The 14,686-nt window shown below is 39.1% G+C and overlaps 1 protein-coding gene across 6 annotated transcripts in view; it reads left to right on the forward strand.

The window, feature by feature from the left end:
- The window catches only part of LTBP1 (latent transforming growth factor beta binding protein 1), a 222,444-nt gene that overhangs the window by 178,005 nt on the left and 29,753 nt on the right, over positions 1-14,686 (forward strand). For all 6 annotated transcript variants that reach the window (XM_063078353.1, XM_063078349.1, XM_063078350.1 and 3 more), the window contains 3 exons: positions 2,092-2,235; positions 13,609-13,785; positions 14,489-14,575. In XM_063078353.1, the coding sequence (XP_062934423.1) occupies positions 2,092-2,235; positions 13,609-13,785; positions 14,489-14,575 (408 nt within the window). The remainder of the gene's footprint in view (positions 1-2,091; positions 2,236-13,608; positions 13,786-14,488; positions 14,576-14,686) is intronic.

Raw genomic sequence — 14,686 nt, forward strand, 5'->3', positions numbered from 1 at the left:
TTGAAGACTGAAGTTAGGTGTCCTCTCCTCCCAGACACCGCCCCTGCTCCATCTCTCACTCTCAGGCTGAGCTGGGGCCTCCTCCTCCTGCTTCCAGAACACCTTCAACAAATTCTGTGATAGCACTTACAACCTTCTTGGGGATAATTTAATCCTTTGTGTAGTGCCTACCAGCTCCACGTGGTTGAAATTTTTCTCTCTCTCTTCCTGGGCTGGGTACAATGTTTGGCCTGTTGTAGGTGCTCAGTAAATTTTGTTTAACTATTAATTGTTGAGATATCAGATGTTGAACCACTGACTCCACATAGCTCGTGAGCATCTGCTTAGTGTTGATTTCTAAGCAGCCCAGTGAGCGCACCACGTTGACATTTCAGTTTGGCACACAAAACACCGCCTTTAGAGAAGGAATGTTTATCGTTTTGGTGAACCTAACAAATGTCATTTTGTGTTTTTATTCATTCTTTCAAAAGTATTAACTGAGCACCTGTTATATGCATATCACCACATGGGATGATGTGTTGAATTTCTGAGAGGAGTCAGCTCCTACCCCCCAGTTGTCACCCATTCACTCTTCAGATCTTGGCTCAAATATCATTTCCCTCACCCACCTCTGCACTTACGGTCCTCTGTTCCTTGCTTTCATGAGCTTTGTACTTTTCATTCCTAGCACTCACTGAAGCCTGTAAGATTCTCTTATGACTTTCCCTGACTTGACTCTAAGCTCCATGAAGGCAGACGTTGGGACAGCCTGGCTCATCGTTGTTTCCCCACATATGGGCTGTATGGACCAGACCCATAGAAGTGAGCTAGAAGTATTTCTTGATTAAGTGAATGCAGTCTAGTGGGATAGATTTTAAGAGCCATGTAGGTAAAACAAGTTAGAAAGTATAAAGTTTCATTTGACATTTACCTAGAATTGATATATGTGGACTGGCAAATTTCTAAAGGTTTTCTGGTCTAAATTATGACCGTCTAGGTTGATTAAATATTCCAACTCTGGTTTACTTTACGTTACAATATCTTTTCACAGTGAAACCCAACCTATTGAAGTTATATCTGTTTATATACAAAGTGAAATGGGAAACTGAGGTAATATGTCAAGAAACACAAACTTTTTGTCCAATGAACTGGTTGTAGCGGGCGATAAAAGGGTTTTTTTCCTGGAATGACTTGTATAATTTCTATCATTTTTAACTTTGTATAAACACACATCTCAGAGTGTGATACTTGCAAGAGATTGATGCATAGGAGGCAAAAGCATTTCACATTTCACGTCAGCTACTTTGATGAACTAGGTACTCATTAATAAAATTTCTTAGGAGGATAAAAGGTGAAAAGTACTACTGGGAAAGGTCAAACATAGAAGTAGCCTTTCTGTAGGACTGTGTGCTTGCATAATGTTGAATAAAACATACTCATCAGTAAGTACAGAGAAAAACATTTAGCGTAACAGAAATTACACTGTGGAACATCAGCAGAATTTGAAAAGACATAGTGAGATTAGTGATTGGTTTTGGGACCAATTTGTTTCACATGAATGATTAATGTGGCCTGATGAATATTTACAGGGGTCTTTCTTTCCTTCATTTCTCAATGGGATGTGCACCCTGAATTTTTAGGGACATTCGTCTGCTAGAGAAATGTATTTTCAGACATTTAAGTTGATTTAAAAGTTTTTAAATGAACTTAATTCTATGATTGCTGAACTGCTAGTATTTCTAATTTTCTTCGAATTAAGACCTGAGAGTAGAGTGTTGGGTTATTTAAGACTTTGTTACGTTGAAAGTCAGGGAAGACAAAACTAGACGGTGAAAGGGTACATACTATGCTGCATTTCAATTCTAAGGCATTCCTTAAAACTAGAATTGGAATTAGAACCTTTGCCTTGCATTTTCATAGTCTTTTATATACACCCAATCGTATAGTTCTGCCTTTAAGGGCCCCTTCCCTGAAAGAGCAGAAGGGGTTGGATTGCTCATTGGGGATCACCTCATTTCCAGCAGACACTGTTAGCCTTGGCACAGCTGGTAAAATAAAGAACTGTCATGAATGAGACACACAATCTCACTTGATCTGTGCTCCCTTTTCCAGATGTGAACGAATGTGAACTGCTCAGTGGTGTGTGTGGTGAAGCCTTCTGTGAAAACGTGGAAGGGTCCTTCCTGTGTGTGTGTGCTGATGAAAACCAGGAGTACAGCCCCATGACTGGGCAGTGCCGTTCCCGGGCCTCCACAGGTAAGTCCCAGTAGCCCTGGGAAGGGAATAGAGGGTTCCTGTCAGGGACCTGAACCTGCACAGGTCGGGGCTAAACACTCTGGGAGTGAGGTAAGAAATAGCCACGTGTCCTGGCACATTGCTATCTCTGGAAGCCTCCATGCCCTTCCTGTGCCTGCCTTATCAGTAGAATTAAATGGGGTGATGACTAGTGGGACTAGAGAGCCTCCAATGTGCTTTCCAACCCAGAGACGCCTTGAGTAGAGTAAAGGATCCAAAATGATGAGAACATTTGCTGGGGATTGCTTAAAATTTAGAGTGCTCTCAGCTCAGGGATTAGTATGGCATCGTCTCTTTGGGTTGCGTAATCCTCTCTTCTTGGCCTTAGGAGTAATGTGTCTTGACACTTCTCTAAATTGAAAGCAACGTATAGGCCTCTCAGGATCTACAAAGACTTCCACTTGGAATTCTTGAGGTGTTTTTCCAGAATTTGGCCTAGAGAGTGGCTGTGTTTGCATTCGTTTAAAATTTGATTTTGGCTGTGTCATTATCACACCAATTGAAATAGAGAGCAGACAGATTTCCAGATAAATTAATCAACTTCCAGATCACCCTTTCAGTTTGTGCCATGTCGTTATGGCTTGGTTGTATTTTAGGGAAAGCAAAAGACCAAATTCTTCGAGAGCCAAGTAAAATGAAACAGGATTTTTCCTTCTTTCTCAGTCAGTTTTATCCATGCTTCTGCTCCTCTGTAGGGTACATTGTTCTGTGTAAAATGACTATCTTTGCAAGTAATAGGGAATACAATATGAAAATTAACTTAATCCACACCTTTTTTGGGGTCAATTATTAAATATAGAAAGGCAAAGGGTACAGAATTAAATGAACAGACAGTAATTCAAAAACATTGTCTGTAAAGGGGAAGAGAGAGGTTATTACTGGAGGGAGGGTTGCTGTTTGCTCAAGTGGCCACCACTGTGGTACATACGCCAATAAAGAAAAGACTTTTCCTCTTTGTTGTACCTACAATAGCAAACAACAACAACAAAAAAAACCAAGCAAAAATCTAGTTGGCCAATAGCAGAATTGAGTGAGTAACTTTTCTTATTTGTCTTTGGTTTTATAGAATAACACCTCACCCATAGTTTTATTTTGAATGAATTAATTCACATATTATAATATTTTATAGTCATTAAATGGTTTGTATGGAGATTAAGTGGTCATGATAAAAATAAATGTATATGATACTATGTCAAGTAAGAAAAACCGGGATATTCCATTGATCACACTCTGTAGAAGGGAAGGTGAGAGAATACATAAAAATATAATAGTTGGACTTAATGGAAATTGTAGTTTTTTCCTTTATTTTCCAAACTTTCTGTGATACTGTAAGTGGGAAGACCAGAGTTCTGGTCCACTAACCACTGCTGCTATGTAAGCCTGGGCATCTCAACATCTGTGAGTTTTGGTTTCTTACCTGTAGAGAGAAAAGTTTTATTTACTTCACAGAGTTTTATGAATTTTAAATCATGTATGTAAAAATTATTTGTTAATGACAAAGTACAATATGAAGTATTAAAGTTGTAAACTATATCCCAAACACAAGGGATATCTATTTCTCATTCTGTTATGATCTCTTCTGAAATGATGGATCTTTTAACTACAGATATTTTTGTTAGAATGTTTTAATAGCATAAATAAATGGTTCATGCAGTTCACATAGCTTCAGTTAGGGTATATGTCTGGGATCCTGAAGTTTGTTCATTCCTTTTTTTAGAGATTAATAATGCCTTAATGAGATCATGAGACAATCTGAACCATTTTTGTGGAACTGGACTAGCTCACTATAAACTTCACTATCCTGCTTCTTAAAACTTTACAGTGACTCTTCTTATGAGCCTTGCTCTTCATCTCATGCTGCTAAAGTTTTTCTATAACCAAGTTCCTAACACCTGCCTTAGCCTCAGCCTCCTTGCTGTCTCATTGGCTTTTTCTAGAATGTTCTTCCAGTCAAAGTTCACTAAGTGCCTTCCTTCTGCTTTTCAAAGAACATAACTTTGAATACTCAGCTTCCCAAAGCTTGTCTGCCAATGAATACGTAGTTCCTCCTGCCTCTTACTATTACATCTCATCCTCAAAGTTCTGGGTTTTTGGTTTCTGCTAAATACTATGTATACCCCAATTTTTTTTTTTTTACTAGTGCATATCAGTATGATCTGACTCAACCAGTAACTAGTTGAGCTTATCAGTTAGTATAGTTCCTGGCCAATTTTGACTTCTACCATTCCTCAATTTGTATAGTTCTTGGCAAACTTTAAATGATTATATGGAGTCTTAAGACTGTCTTATGACAGTCATGCACTCGTAAGCAGTTTAGCTATAAATTGCAGCAGGAGCCTCCTATCTGACTTCATCCGAGCCAGTACTTGAATAGTTATTTGAAAAAAAGGTGATTAAAACTGGAAATCATAAAATGATATGATATCTCCTAAATATTTAATTTTCAACTTAAAGAATATAAGTGTACATTCATTCACTGATCTTTGAAGAAAGGCCAAGGTCTTCCTGTGAGTAGAGATCCACTCTAGGAGTTTTATGGGCTTGTCTTGCATATACATAAGGAGTTTGTATCATATCCCAGTCAAAGAATCTGCTGTTACACAGAACAAAACGTTTTGTACCAAATTTTAATAAAAGTTTTTAGGATTCAAATTAATTTCATTAAATACATGATAAACTAACAGCTCAGATCTCATCCTTCCTGAAAAGTAATTAGGAAAGGAAAGGTAAATTTTCAGTATAGACTAAAACATTTTCAGTCAGCTGTACAATTTCCCCAAGACAATCCAAGTGCCAACAATGAGCAGTAGCAGAATAATCTCATGTGATAAACTGAGGACAGAACTGGGGCTATGGGGTGGGATGTCAGGAAGGCAGATTTCAGATTAGTATCCAGAAGAACTGTCTAGTAACTAACTAGAGCTACTCAGCAAATGGTCTCATAAAATAGTTGGATGTTTTCCCCCAGAGGTATCCAAGAACAGGTGGACTCTCCTCTGGCGGAAGGATGCCCACTTGCAGCAGGGTGTTATCCCAGATAGCCTGTAAGTACTTTTGAACTCTAATGTCCTAGGATTTTTATTTCTAAACTACTTCTTGGCTCCCAGATCATTTTTTTTTTTTTTTTAGGTCTGGTGTAATGTTTTTCACTGTCTGGGCCTTTGGCCACTAATTTACATTGCCTAAAAGCATCTAAAACAGAAATAACGAAAAAATGTACATAGCAGACCACTCATCACATTTAAGAGGGTATGGATATGAAATACAGTTTGATGCTTTTATTTCCTTAGTGCCTGTGATAATTGCTCAATAAAAACTTTATGTCTTTGGGCACTCTAAAGGAAGCAGTAAATATTTAGTCTTGGCAACTGCAGTCTTCAAACCTTACCCACAAAATGCTGTTCTCTTCTTTGACTGGTGTACAGAGGAGAGTCTGTGGTAGGAACTGAATCTTATTCTTAAAACAGAAGGTATAATGAGAAGAATGCAATGAAAAGGTATACCTTGTAATCAGTACAAGTGTTCTCCACTTTAAGAAAACCAAATAAAATCAGAATTATAAAGTTATATAGATTGGGGCAGTTATTTGCACTGGAAAATAATTGTTCACTTTACACAACAGTTTATTATAGGGTTTCTAAAATATCAGTTTTCTCTAATAATTTGAGAGTTTGTTCTCACATTATGAGCTAGATCCTAGACGTCTACATTTAGAATCACCTTAGAGATTTTCTAGCTCAGCTCCTTAATGTATCAGTAAGGAGACAGAGGCCCAGAGAGAAGTTCTGAATGTTATTCTGAGGGTTGTTGGCTCATGATTGGCAGACTTGGTACAGGAACCCAACTTGGGGGTCTTCCCACTTCACCTTCTCCATCTAATGGCTGAGGACCCCAAGACACCAAATTCTTCTAAAAATTTACTTCCTTTTCACTTTGCTTTATTTTGCTTTTTCATTATTAAAATAATACGTATTTATCATAGAAAATTGGCAAATACAGAAATATATCAAAAAGATAATCCCCTGCAGTGTCACCACCCAGGGATAATCTTTGTCACCACGTAGACCTCTAGACTCTGTGAAGGGCCGCCCACACCCTCCTTACCGCGACAGGACCATCTCCCATGGCATCCTCAGCGCGCTGAGTCAGGCCCTCTGACTCTGCGTCTAGGTGAGCCTCCTTTGTGCGGGTCATCAGCGAGCTGCTCTATGCTGCAGCCGTAAGCCTTGTCCCAGACTCTGCCTTCTGGAGCATTTGACACTGGTTTCTCGTTTCCTCCCTCTTCTTTTCCCTGGGGTTGATCTCAGAACAGGACTCTTCCCTGTATCCTCCTACCCCTTGGACTCGTCCTTTTCTGTCTCATTCTCAGGCTCTTCTTCTTTCTCATCCTTTCGGCGATAACGTCCCAGGGAGTTGCTTGCTTAGCCTTCCTTTTACTCTGTGTTCTTCTCTTGGGATATTTTATCTGCTTCTGAGTCAACTATTTACTTATGCGGTGTTGCCTGATAAATCAATATCTTTTGCCCCTGCCTCTGTCCTGACTCCTATGTCCACACTCCTATGTCTAGCTGCTTTTTGGACCTTTCTCTCGGGGTGTCTTGTAAGCATCTCTGGCTGACAGTGACCCCAAATCAAATTAATTACCAATCCCTGTCCCTGTTGTTCCCTCACCAATTGCCAGACATCAGTACTGTAAATCCTGATGTCATACTTTCCTGTTTCTCCACATCTGTCCAAGCAGTCCACCTAAGCGCTCTTAACATCCTGCCGATTCTCCCTCCAGAGTGTCCTTCACACCTCTCCCTGGTCTTCTGTTACTTTCCTGGACGGCTCCAGTAGCCTCCTGACTTTTCTCCCTGCCTCCCCCATCATTTCCCGCTCCACACTGCTGCCAGAGTTTGTGTTTTCCAAACATAGGTCTGGTTTAAAATCTTTCTTCAATCTTTCAACTGCTTACCACACCGCCTGCAGCACAAAGTCTACTCTATAATGTATCCAGCCTTCATCTCGTGCATTCCCCATACCTACACTCATGCCAAGCCCCTGCTCAGGGCTCCCCGAATATTCAAATTGCCAAGCTTTCCCAAGGCTGTGCCTTTGCCCCAGCTAACTCTCCCGCCTGCCCAGCCTTCCCTTGTAAACCTTTTTCCTTGAAATCTTATTCAAGCCTTTTAAAAAATCTGCTCAACCGTGTCACCAAGCTGTCAAGTTTTCCCCATATTCCCAAGGTACAATTTCTAGATTCTGCCTCTCACAGTCTCGTGGCTTATTCCTCTCCGCGTTCGCCTGTAACCCAGCTTCCTGCTTAGCACAGGGCCTGATTTGGGGTCGACACTCAGGAGCCATTGAATAAAATGCTTCTCCATGTGTGAGGGTGAGTCCTTTTTATACCTCAGCCATCCCATGCCCAGCTAGTTCTGTAGAATGAAAATCATTTTTCATTTTATTGAAGATATTCTTCTGTGTGGGGAATAGTTCCTCAGATTGCTTTGGTTAAATTACAAGAGGAGCAAAAGAGAAAGGGGCGTTTCCCTGTGGCCGGGGGACACGTTGAGTTGCTCATCCTTGTGGTTCTGACAACTGGACTCCCACTTCATTCTTGCTGTCTTCCTAGAAAGGGATGCTACGGGCTTGTGTGTGTACATATTTTTTTAAAGGCAGGAAACCACATATAACATCAGTCAATGTGTGATATTTGGCAGCGTCGGTATTTTTTAAATGTGTTTAGTTAACCTGTAAAATAAATTAAGATTGAAAGAGTTTTAAAAAAAGTAATTTCTGATTGAAAAAAAGATCTTTGGTAGGAAAAACAAAGACAGTGAGACCACAGCATTTAGAATGCAAACATTGTAAAATGCCATAAAACTCCTGAGATCTTATTGCATATTTGCAGTGGATCTATACCATAAATGTAGGAAACTATGCTCATCTGTTTAAAAAAAAAAAATGTCGGGTCAGGTTTCTTCCCACATCCATAGATGACAGTGAGAAGAATTATATTTATATTTTATAAAATATATTTGTATTTTATGTATAGCAAAATATGTCCAAAATATATCTGAGTTTTTGAGAGATGTCAGTGTTTTAATGAATTGACTTTGGTCAGTCAAAGTGACAGACTCAAACTATACATATAAAACATTTGATCTTTTTAATACTATGAAATACGTCCATGCTGCTGCATTAGAAATGCATTTTGGGTCCTAGCATTTGCTGTAAATCAGGTCTGAAGAGGGATGGTTTGTACGTCGCCTTTTAAACGTTTCCAGACGTTTCGTGCATCACTTCACATTCAGCCTTCCTCGCTCAGCTTCCTGTTCTCCCATTTTCTTTCTCTGCAGTACTTTATTTTGCTTTCAGGAGCCCCTTCTTTCTCCCATTCCTGCCCGCTTTTCCTCTCCCTGTTTTCTCTCTCCTCACCCTCTCCCCAGCCTCTTCCTTTCCCAGGCACACTTCCCCCATTCTCTTCTCAACGCCTTCAGCAAAAAAAAAAAAAAAAAAAAGAAAAACAGAAAACCTTCATTCAGTCTGACGAGTATTTATCACGTGCCTTACAGCTGGAGGCCCTCAAGCAGCTCTCTCTCTTCTAACCGAGGAGAACTGCCATCTGCCCCAGCACCCATGCCCCAAACCCTTACACCCCACCCCACCCCCACCTCCCTTGTTTACTTGTGAGCGTGTCCCTGCCCTGTCCTCTGCTCTCGAGGTCACATTCTGCAGACTAGGCCTCCTCACTGGTGCCCGGTTTCCTAGTTTATGACCCCTCTACAGACCTCCTACTCCTGTGCCTGCTCCTCCCACACAGACCTAAGTACAGTTGTAGTTTTTACTCTTCTGCACCCTCTCATGGCTTGTTTCCTGGCCCCCCTGCCTTTTTTAACTTTAAAAATCTTGGCTCAGAAGTCAACTCCTCTGGGCAGCCTTCCCTGATAGCCTTGCCTACCCTATCTCTCCACAGCGTGGCTTAAGAACACATGTGTCCCAGGAGTGGACCTCAGGGCCCAGCCCACGGTGGGTTTGCCTGTGGCCTGACTCCTCACCTGACTGACCTCTTAGAATAGGAACTGTGGGGAGGTATCTTATTTTAAAGTGTTCTTACTCTTGTGCTTTGCTTTCTAAAGTTCACTTACGTCTTTCACACCTTTCACCATCTGAAATTATCCCCTTTCTCTGGTCTTTTTTATTTGCATTCCTTTATATTCAACCCATTTTTATTGTCGGTGCTTGTTTGCTGAAACTCAGCAATGGCTTTAACGTTAAAAACAAAACAAAACAACACGTGTTGTTCACTTTCCAAGTTCTTGAGTGAGAAAACTAGAAAAAAATACTCCTTGACATATTACACAAGAATTCCTTTTCTCCTAAAAGCATGAGGTAGAATAAAACATTTATGCCTGTAGCAGTTTTAGAAGGAAAGCAGAGAACAAAAATGTTCCCGAACATTACCAGGTGCACAGAGTTTCATAAATTGGTCTCTCTTCAGGACCACAAGTGGGTGTTTCAGTGGGGGCAGTATTTATTCACACGTATTTGGTCATTGTAATAATCATGACTGTTCCAGAAGGTATCAAGAGGATTAGCTCATAAAGACCTTCAGTACACATTGCAAATGGGAAGGGAAAGGAAAGAAAAGACGAGGGCCCATTTAAAAAGCTCGTGTCCACTTTAACCAAAAATAGTTCCGGATTTTCTTACTCCAGTGACAGTCCCTAAGATTGGACGTATTTGGGGGAAACACTAAAGAAGGAAGTAGTCCTATAAGTGAATGCCCAAGCCCTCTTCAGTCTGATGAGCCAAGAGAAAAGGAGCCCCCAGAAAGGGCTCAAACCCATTCCTCCCTATTCAGAGCAAGAGGACATGATACGCTGTACGTGTGGCAGTGTGGTTGAACGCCACACCAGCGGGGATTGTCTGCAGCCCTCTCCCCATTTGTCTCAAAGAGAAGAATACAGACATAAAAAGAAAAAAGGCAAAGCAGAACAAGCTTGTACTGATTGAGATGTTAAGAAGCTGAGCCTTGAAGAAGGCTTTGGGGGAAAGCAGTGGACATAGGACACTTGGAAACAACCTTGGTTTCCTCTTCCAGTAAGTGAGGGTGATCTGTCACCTGCATCCTCTACTCTGTGGATCACTGGAAAAGGCCCTTGTAAAAGTTCCTTCAAAACAACAAAAAAGGCCTGGCTGGTTAGCTCATTGGTTAGAGTGCGGTGCTGATAACACCAAGTTCCAGGGTTTGATCCTCACACCGGCCAGTCACTAAAACAAAAAAACCCATGTGAAATGTATAAAAATTCACTTTCTTGTTACCACCAGCCATACCCCTAGGATTAAAATGTACAACTAGGATAAAAATGTTTATGCACAGATGTTAAGCCAACCCTCTTAAAACAAATTGAAAAATCAAATCTGAAAATACTAAAGGAGAAGTCATATTTTTCTAAGGAGACTGTGGCATGATATGTAGGATGGCTAATCTTATTTATAATTCTTTAAGAAAAAAAATTCATTCTTTTTAATACTGGACACTTTCCATAACCATTGATTTGATCTTTTCGGATTATTTTCCGGTATAGAAATCCTCGACCCCTGGTGGCAGTGACCTCTGACCATACGTTCAGAGATGTTTTAAAAGAAATTACATTATGGATATTTACTGATCAGAATTTTGCCTCAATGGAAAAATGCTCAAGGAAGTTAATTACTTAAAGGTTAGGAAGATAGGGAAATTGTAGTTTTTCCCAGAGTGACCTTTGTGGACCAGTTTTTAAAAAGGAATTTGCATTTCTTTCCAAACACGGATGAGGGCCTGACTAATACTCAGTTTCAGCTGTGTAAACATTCGACCTGCAAACGGCTTGGAAAGAGAGTGAGAGCGAAACTGGTAACAACCAATATAAAACATGAGTAATGATTATATTATTGATTATTTCCCTTATTAAATAATCTCTGAGTTTGCTTCCAAAGAAAAGGCAAAAAAGCAAAGATTATTTCATTTCTTAGTTTCTATGATGTTAGTATAACAAACATTGTAGAAAACAAAGCAGTGTTTATTATACAAGGGTACTTCAAAAAGTTTATGAAAAGATTTGTATTATCTTCCAACTCTGTTTTTCCATGAACATTTTCAAATATGTTCACGTAATGTCTTTCAATTCTATTTTCCATGAACTTTTTGAAGTACCCTTATATATAGTATGTGTGTATACATAATTTTTGACATGTTTTGACTCAGAAGCCTGTGGTTTCTGATTACCTGTGAACATAGTCTTCATTAAAACCCTACTACATAGTATTTCATTTTGTAATAAACACTATGACATACTTACAACTTTGTACATACATGAGGGAAAAGTTATTGAGCCCTCTGTGGCAGAAACCTGATTTGCAAAACTCTATGTTGCTTTCTTGGTTTATATTTTTCAATGCATTCATGAATAACTAGCTGCATTGTTACACCAGCTGAATAAAATAATTGAGTAGACTCATTAACAAGCTGGCAATTTATTCACAATGTTGGGGAAAAGCTTATAAAATTTTCTGTAGGATGCATGAATGATTTATAATAATTTAGACTTCGTACCCTTGATTTCCCAAATAATTCCATGTCTTAGAGCTTGGAGCCCCTCCTGACGAAGGTCCCTTCGATTAGAGTGGATAAAGCAAGTTTCTGTCCTCCGAACACTTGAAGCAAACTAGACTAGATGAGGGAGGTGGCATCTAGTCTGTGAACTGCTACCCGATCTCACACACAAGGAAGTGATTTAAAACTGCTTTATATACTGCTGCATAGAAATCAGCATTTCGGTTTTTTCCTGGATACTTGTTCTAGGTTTGAATTTGTCATCAGCTATTAACACTAACTTAGAGTCCAAGCTGAAATCTGTCAAAGGCAGAATAATCTGAGAATTGGCCAGAATCATGTATGTAAGGGATCTTTTATATTCTCATAGGTGTGTTCTGAAAGTAATATATATATGCTTCAGAGTTTGTTTGCTGCTTTGCTTGTTTTTAATGCCGTTAAGTCAAAAGAAAGGGGAATAGCTTTTCAGATAGAATTTTATGAACTTATATTTTTAAAATGTGTGTAGTATTTATTAATCAAGTTTCCACAGTCAGCTAGGCCCTGCCAAAATAAATATATAGGAAGCTACTGTAAAAATAACTCATTGAATTTTCCTAATAATATAATTATCTACTAACTTTAAAAGAATGTAAGTAGATTTTGACATTGTAGTCTTATCATCACTGGTAAATGTTTTCCCTTTGTCCCTGTGGTTTCTCAGGGTCTGAGAATCTGGAAATGGTAGAGTTCTAATGAAAATACTTTGTTAGAATTAGTCTATGTAATTGTGATGGCAGTAGTCAGCTTCTTATTTAATATACCATAAAATAAAAACTATTAATAAATTCTAACTGGATCATAGGTAGTAATTTGAACTCTTATAGCATATGGTAGGGAAGGGATGTGACTACTTTCCAAGTCTGGTCACAAAATATTGATCATTTTTAAAAGCACAAACTTGTTCAAAGACTTCAAATCTGATAGAATTCACTTGTTTTTATTATTACCTGAAATTGGATGGATTTTATTCTCATCCCTTGTATTCTTTCATATCACTTTGCTTGTGTTTTATCACAGAGGGTTAAACTGAGACTGTTTGAACTTATTTTGTCTAGGACACATTTGAGCTGGAACTAGACCCCAGACTTGAAACTCTACCCTGAGGCTTAGCAAGCACTCATTCTTTCATTCAAAGTCATATATTTGCAACAATTTAAGTAGTTAGCTTTTTAGTGATGAAAGGTTATTTTATAGGCTCCAGGTTACTGCAGTATTTTCCTTACTTATCTTCCTCTGCTGTATGCTGTTCAGAAAGGATTGGGGGCATGGTTGATTCAAATAACCACCTAAGGGTTAAATATTATGTGTGGCCCCCGATTTCTGGTCAAGTGTTCGGGAAAAATTTTTATTGATTTAAGTAGGTGTTATAGCTTAGAAGAGAACGGCCCTGTGTTTGGCAAGAAAGCAGATATGGAAACTCTACTCACAGCCAAATTTACAAGAATAAAGCAGTTGGTTAACGTAAAAGGAAATGGTTTTGACAGATTTACACTCTTGGGGTGTGTTAGAAATCCACCAAAATTCAAGATTCGAGTGCATTTTTATCTTGAAGTAGAAGAATCCCACACAAAGTGAAAAGCAGTTTTCTGTAAAGGAAGTGCTATTGATAACCATCTAGTCACTCTTTCTCCCACTGTGTATTCTACTCTGTTGTGTTACAGGTAGATCTGATGTGTCCTATCAACACTCTTTTTGCTTTCTCCACTGTTTAGAGTTAGATGTAGATCAACCCACAGAAGAAAAGAAGGAATGCTACTATAATCTAAATGATGCCAGTCTCTGTGATAATGTGCTGGCCCCCAATGTCACCAAACAAGAATGCTGCTGCACTTCGGGTGCCGGCTGGGGAGACAACTGCGAGATCTTCCCCTGCCCGGTCGTGGGGACTGGTAAGAATCAGCTGAGTGGTGTATTCACACTTGTGTTTGGCCAGGAGGTGTCTGTGAGCCTTGGAATGTTCTCATTTTGGTTATTACATGAAGCCTTGAAATGATGACATTCACTGCCACAGTTGACTTGAGGTGAGATGACCTTATAGTGAGTTTCCTTTGGGGCTGGAGCCATTGCCCTCATACCATCTCAGTATGAATTCTTAAATTTCTGCCTGTCATGGAGTGTATGGTACAGTCATGTGATATATGATATTTTGGCAGAAAGATAGTTGTTTTATTCCATTTTTAAGTGAAAATCAATCTGTTTTGCTAACAGTGACACAGCATTACCCATAACTAGAGCTTGTATATTTAAGCTAAGGTTTTGCTTGATGGGCTCTTATGGAACCTTTAAAATATTAGACACAATAGTGGAGACATAATAGTCATATCAAGTAAAACATGGGTAAATAAAATATGAGTGAATTAGAAGTGTTTTGTTTTTTTAAAAATATGTTAACTTAAGAACTCATTAGAATTATTTGCACCTAATCCATAATTTTTTGAGATTGTACTGAATTTATTTGCCTAAATTGCCTTAATGTTACTAAGTCTGAGAGAGCAAAACTGAATTTAAAACATAAATTCGTGGAAGATGTTGATTCCTTTCTTTCTTTTTTCAACTAATTTCTTTTCTTGGTTTTGTCTTTCCTAACATCAGCTGAGTTCACTGAAATGTGTCCTAGAGGGAAAGGTTTTGTCCCCACTGGAGAATCCTCTTATGACACTGGTGATGAAAACTATAAAGGTCAGAATCAAGCGGAAACAAATTTGCAACACATGTACATGTCTGCCATTCAAGTGAAAGCATGGCTTGGGTTACACAGAATTAGAGCTCCTTTGAGCTGTGGAAACCGAT

The sequence above is a fragment of the Cynocephalus volans genome, chromosome 14 (assembly GCF_027409185.1).
Source record: "Cynocephalus volans isolate mCynVol1 chromosome 14, mCynVol1.pri, whole genome shotgun sequence".
In the NCBI taxonomy this organism is placed as follows: Eukaryota; Metazoa; Chordata; class Mammalia; order Dermoptera; family Cynocephalidae; genus Cynocephalus; species Cynocephalus volans.